The sequence below is a fragment of the Cynara cardunculus genome, unplaced genomic scaffold, assembly GCF_001531365.2.
Source record: "Cynara cardunculus var. scolymus isolate 2C unplaced genomic scaffold, CcrdV1 Un_Scaffold_1793, whole genome shotgun sequence".
Taxonomy (NCBI): Eukaryota; Viridiplantae; Streptophyta; class Magnoliopsida; order Asterales; family Asteraceae; genus Cynara; species Cynara cardunculus.
The window spans coordinates 53,186-59,780 of NW_020200875.1; the positions used below are offsets into that span (position 1 = coordinate 53,186).

At 32.1% G+C, this 6,595-nt stretch overlaps 1 protein-coding gene across 1 annotated transcript in view; it reads right to left on the minus strand.

The window, feature by feature from the left end:
- Positions 1 to 4,679: 4,679 nt before the first annotated feature.
- Positions 4,680 to 6,595, minus strand: part of LOC112502699 (plant intracellular Ras-group-related LRR protein 6-like) — a 4,104-nt gene continuing 2,188 nt past the window's right edge. The window contains exons 2-3 of the mRNA XM_025106680.1: positions 5,577 to 5,746; positions 4,680 to 5,486 (exon numbers count right to left, since the gene is read on the minus strand). Of these exons, the coding sequence (XP_024962448.1) occupies positions 4,814 to 5,486; positions 5,577 to 5,746 (843 nt within the window). The 3' untranslated portion in view covers positions 4,680 to 4,813. The remainder of the gene's footprint in view (positions 5,487 to 5,576; positions 5,747 to 6,595) is intronic.

Sequence of the window (6,595 nt, forward strand, 5' to 3'; positions counted from 1 at the left end):
TATTAATTTTAAAATTATTTTTAAAATAATATTATATATATATTTCCGGCGGACCAAATCCGCCGGTATTTTAAAAAAAAATTATTTTTAAAATATTAATTCTTTAAAGAAAATATTTCATATATATTATTCCGGCGGATTTATCCGCCGGTATTTTTTTTAAAAAATTAATTCTTTTTTTTTTTAAATATTATTTTCTTTTCCAAAAATATTTCCGGCGAGACAAGTTTCCGGCGGATTTCCGGCGGAATTTTCCGCCGGAATTTTTTCAAAAATTTTTTTTAATTATTTTTTAAGTTAATCAAGATTTTTTAAAAAACGGGCGGAAATTTTCCRGCGGCCGTAATCCGCCGGAAACGTGGAAAATCCGCCGGAAAAACCGCCAGAAAAAAAATCACCGGCGCCCCTTTTTCCGGCGGCCAAATCCGCCGGAAATCCGCCGGAATTTCCTTTTTTCGGCAGATTTCCGGCGGATTTGGCCGCCGGAAAAAGGGGGTTTTTTGGTAGTGTAAATAATCCAGTAAGCACTTACCCGGTAAGATTTGGTAAACGACTCCTAAGTATTACAACTTGACAATTTAAAATAAGTCCCTTTGGTTGAAGAGATCTATATGGAATATGTAGTAAATGAACGATTGTTGTTTGTTTGAAGTCTTGAAAGAACGGTCCACGTGGTAATTGAAGTAGATGTCGATTGAAAAATAATTGTTTAATAAATGTTTTTAATAGAAGATTGATTTTTTTTTTTGAAGTTTTTAAATAAATTATATCAAATCTAACACAATGATATAAACTAAATAACGGGTATAGATGAACAAATATAAGGGTATAATTGGAAAAAAAAATATTAGCTTAATCTAGAATGTATATTAGCTATGGTCATGTGGTTAAGACATCGGCTTAATCGATAAGTCGTAAAGAAGATAAACACAAATGGCTAATGATAAGGGATTCTTTATCCAAACATTTACCCGATAACCTTTTATCTGTAAGAGTTAACACTCTCACATGATTAACGTTTACCAGATAAATTGTTGCATACTATGTTTTCATGTACTAGAATCTTACGTGTTAAATTTACCGGATGTTAAATTTCTAAATAGAAGGATGTTAAGTAATATTTTAAAACTAACGAGACTAAATCAAAAAAATGTAATAAAACTTATCTAAATTTGTACTTTAGAGATCATCCATCAGGAATTGTTCATCCTCTCATCTCCTTCGTATTTTTCGAACATATTATTTGTTATAGTTTACTGATTAAGGAGCCGTTTACTAAACACTTACTTGGTAAATGCTTACCGGATAAATTTTCTCATCGGATGAACATGAGAAGGGCCAAGAATCTTACCGGTAAAAGCGATGAGAAGGATGAATAGCCTTACCTGTAAGTGAGGATGGCGACTCTTACCCATGTAAGCGCTTATCCAGTAAATTGTTGCATTCAATATGTTTTGATATTACTAAAATCTTGCGCATCAAAATAAATCATAATGTTGACTCCTATCGATAAGCGCTTACCGAGTAAGCAATTGGGTAAACAGCCCCTAAATTGTTTTAATTATTGATTTTCCTTATTTACTTTAAATTCTAGATTAACTCTTAAGGAAACAAAATTGGAAACTTGGGGAAAAAAGATAAAGGACAATCAAGATGATAGAACTTGGCAAAATTCTAAAAATTAGAATGTTTTACGAAATCAACTAAAAATACCAAAAAAGTCGTTTGTAATGATGGAATTCGACTAAAACTACATCGAGCGTAATACATAGTTTTGCATCAAAGAAAACATGTATTTTATTCCCTAAATCGACACAATTAAATTTTAGCGGGTCAAGCCGACACGTCAACTGTGATTTTACGACTCTTTGATCAATCTTAAAAGTGCAATGTTCAGAAAATTTTCTAAATGTCCAAAAACTCACCACTTATCACCATTCTTATGATCACTTAATTAATGTCCAAAATCAGGAATATCAATTATAAATACTTCCCATCCACCTCAAACAATTAAAATCATGGTTAACCACTTAGATGTGTAGATAAAACAGACAATATCTGGTACGGTTGGTCTCCAACGTTACAAGTATAATATGAATCTTGATTCTAATTTCTAAATCGGGTATTATTAGATTCTTTAATGGTGAACCAAACCAACACAATATCTTATTAAAAGGTTACTTTATCAAAAAAATTAAAAAGAAATTGGGATCATCGAATAAATGGATTTCGTGGTTGTAAATCTCATTTATTTTTTTAGCTCAATTCCTATGTTTTATTGTCAACCACGTTTTGACAAAAGGAGTTAATGTGAGAAGTATAAAAAAGATCTGTATCATTGATCATCGTTAATCTTAAACTCATTTATTAATCGCGTTTGATACGGAGATTGATCAAGTGCATATCATCCTAATGTGCATCCAAAAGTGAAGATACCTTCTTACACTTCTCACGTTTCTCACTGGAACCCAACCCATTGACTCAATTATTAATCTCGTTTTGAATGTGCCTTGTGATGTTATTTTGTAGAACTTATTATGGGTTGTTTGCATGACAAGGAATGGATTCCTCTGGTTTAACATGGAATGAAAATTTGAATGAACCCATTATATTTGTATAAGACCAAACGGTTTTTTTATATTGATTTTCATTAGTAATCGTTTCATGCTTAATACCTCTAACCAAACAACCCCTTAGTGCATTATTGACTTGTACTACACAAGTTCACCATAGCTCTCAACCCAACTACTATCCCATTGTTGTCGCCCTAGCTACATCATGGCCAAACAAGGCCCGAGCCTGGCGAAAGAACTAGGACCGGTCCCGAATCAAGACCGGTTGGGGACCGGTTAAGGTCCAATTGTTAAGCCTAGTTACATTTTTTTCTTGAAACTGGTTAAGAACCGGACTAATAGGACTAGTTTATAAGGCTTAATTTTTATAACAATTTTAAAGACTAAAGCTTTGTTTGTTTGTTCAAAAATAACTCTTATTAGCCTCTTATGTCTGATTAGTTAAGAGGTAGGGTCATTCAGAATGTTTGGTTTTTCCAATTTTTTAGAAGCACTTATGTGTTGTTCACCTCTTATCTGATAAGAGGTAAACCAACCTCTTATTTGTCTCTTATTGTTCTCCAAACTCTTAGCAACGACTTTTCTTAATCGATTAAACTTAATCGATCATCTCTCTCGATCTATCCTTATCAAATCGATCCTCGCCTGTCTCAATTGATGTATTTTAATAGAATTTAAATGTGTTAAATACCGTTAATGACATATTTTCGTTTAAATGAATGCTAATTATAAAACTTACATGTAAATTTTGTAATGAAAATGAATAAATATGTGAAACTGTATAAATTTAACACTATGGTTTTTTATAATGGATAAAATAGACAATTTAAACAAATTCAGACATTTATCAGTTTATAAAAACAAACAGTCTTATTGATTCAGATTTCAAACTTCAACACCATCTCTTATTAATCAAAAGTGAAATAATACTTCAAAGTTCAGACTTCAGCACCTCTTAAAAACAAACCTCACATAATATAACTAAATCAATTTTTTCTATCCAACAACCACCGGCTTTCTTGATTTCTAAATATGAATTGTAAAAAAAATGTTTTTGAAATTGTAAAAATAAGTTATAGTAATAATTTGTAGAAAAAGAATTAAAAAATATTTTTTTACAAAAAAATGGGTTGGTTAAGGGACTGATGTGACCGGTTATACTGTTTTGTTGAAGGACTAGGACCAATACCAAAAGGACCGGTAACAAAAAGATTTTTGCTTAAAACCAGTTGAGTTCCGATTTTGGCCTATCTCTGCCTGCATCATCGTCGTCATCAGTAAGCCTCACTCTACTCACCGTTTTAAATGTAAGTTATCTTTTAAGTTTTGACCATTAAATAAATGTAACCGAAGGCATTTATATTCATTTTAGACAATTTTGGTACGAGAAATGATTCATGATTTTGGTATTGTAATAAAATATATAAATATATACACAAGATAAGAAGAAAAACATGTCTCAATATTTTGGCACCAACGTAGAAATAACTACTAGTCAATTGATTAAACTCTATATATCTAGTCGTGAATATAAAATATTGATATGTGATGAGGCTGACATCAAAACCACAAGATATTAAATCTCGGATACACAATAACCTCACTCCTAAGATAAATGATTGAGTTGACTGGATTTACCGGGATGCCGTACACAATGACATATGCCAACACCGTTTAAAAGACGGGCTTTTTCAAAGAAGGATTTGTATATTATATTTCAAGTTATTTACACAAACGGTTTTAAAAGACGAAAAATAATGAAAGATAAAGCAATAAACAAATACTATTTTGATACGGGATCAGTCTCATATAAAAAAACGTAAGATATTAAATCTCGAGTACACAATAACCTGGTCCAAGAACCTCATCCCTAGATGAATTATCGAGTTGAATGGATTTACTGGAGCTGCCGTATGCAATGGCATCTGCCATGATGGTTTTAAAAAACGAGCTTCTTGAAAGATATACATACATATATATGTATGTATGTATATATAATACTGTAATCTACATGACGGATTTTAAAAGGTAAAAAAAATAATGTAAGAGAAAGCAATAAACGAAAATTTCACACATCACATAATTCGAAAGTACAAAACATCAACAAGGAAAAAAGGGAAGAAATATCTGTTTGAACTCTTCATGCATATGTACATATGGACATGTAGGATTGTTTCAAAACACTATAAAACAAGTCTCTTATTTATTCTATAAAAATGACTTATAAGAATCTTAGAGATTCATCTTGTAAAGTAATTCTTCGGAGAGAAAATTCGTCGAGGGGAGAACATGCCCATGTACCTAGGGGAAGCAAGTCCATCAACCGTTCGATAGCCAGGCATCAAGTATCCTTCTCTCTCCACTTGTGTCATGCGAGACCCATTAAACGTTCCATATTTCCTTAGTTTCCCGATCCACGACCTCTTCTTTGGAGAGTTTTGATGGGCCCCGTTCATCTTCTCGCTGAGATACTCTTTAATCACATGTAACCCTAGCTCCACCACCTCTGGTGGCGGTGACACCAAAGGGTTCCCTTCCACATTAAGCTTTCGAAGTCTTTTCAAACAACCCATGGAGTGAGGTAAAGCGCTGATCTTGTTGTAACTAACATCCAATTCGACCAGTGAGATAAGGACACCTAAGGAGTAGGGCAAAGCAGCGAGGTATTGGAAGTTTTGGCTGATATTGAGAATTTCCAGGTTGATTAGGTTTTCAAGATCTTCAGGGAGGGAGTGGAGGTGGTTGAGACGGGCGTCAAGGTGGCGGAGATTGGTTAAGTGGGAGGTTGATGACGGGAGGATGGTCAACTTGTTTGAGTTAACCGCAAGCTTCTTTAGGTTGATGAGTTCAAATCCAATAGTGTCTGGTAATCTCGTCAACTGATTGAAATTCGCATTTAAATCTTCTAATGCTCTGTAATTTTTTTTAAATTAATAATTAGCATATAAATGACTCGTACAAACAATTCATACTGTAAAAACTAAAAAAATGAGAGTCCGTAACCTGCAATTTTCGATGGTTTTGGGGAGGGACTGAAGATGGTTACCAGAAATGTTAAGGGTCTTGAGTTTTGACAAACAACCGATTGAATTTGGGAGTGTTTTGAGTTGATTTGAATGTACATCCAACACCCCTACATTTAATAGTCTTGCTGTTAATGACTCTGGAATTACCTGTAAAATTACACCATCCAATATTTTACATTTAATAGTTTTATATATATTCAATAAATAAATAATTTACAAAAAAGAAACATATATATATATATATAGAGAGAGAGAGAGAGAGAGGTGAGTTATTATGCAACCATTTACATTTGTACAACTAATACAACTCAATCTCAACCGTACATTTAATTTGATGAATATGTGATTTCATAAATGTTTTGATTGTTTCCTAATATAAAGTATTGATCATAATCAATGAATTATAGTCATCTTCTATAAATATTCAAATCATAATAAATGAACTCTCATTATTTCTATAAATATCTCAATTGATTGGGTTGCATTGGTTATACAAATGGACATGGTTGTATTTAAAATATATCCTATATATATATATATATATATATATATATATATAGAGAGAGAGAGAGAGAGAGAAAGATGAGTTATTGTGCAACTATGTACATTTGTACAACCAATACAACTCAATTTCAACGATCCATTTAATTTGATGAATATGTGATTTCATAAAAGTGTTGATTATTTCCTAATATAAAGTATTGATTATAATCAGTGAACTCTAATCATCTTCCATTGATATTCAAATCATAATAAATGAACTCTCGTTATTTCCATAAATATCTCAATTGATTGTGTTGTGTTCGTTGAACAAATGAAAATGATTGCATTTAAAATATACCATATATAATATATATATATATATATATACATATATATATAGACTTGGGATCATGTGAGACCAGCCTGTTTTCGTGAGACCAACATTTTACACTTGAAACTTCACAGCAAAATGCTGTGAAGGTGACTTTTTAAAACCTTCACAGTGTTTTTGCT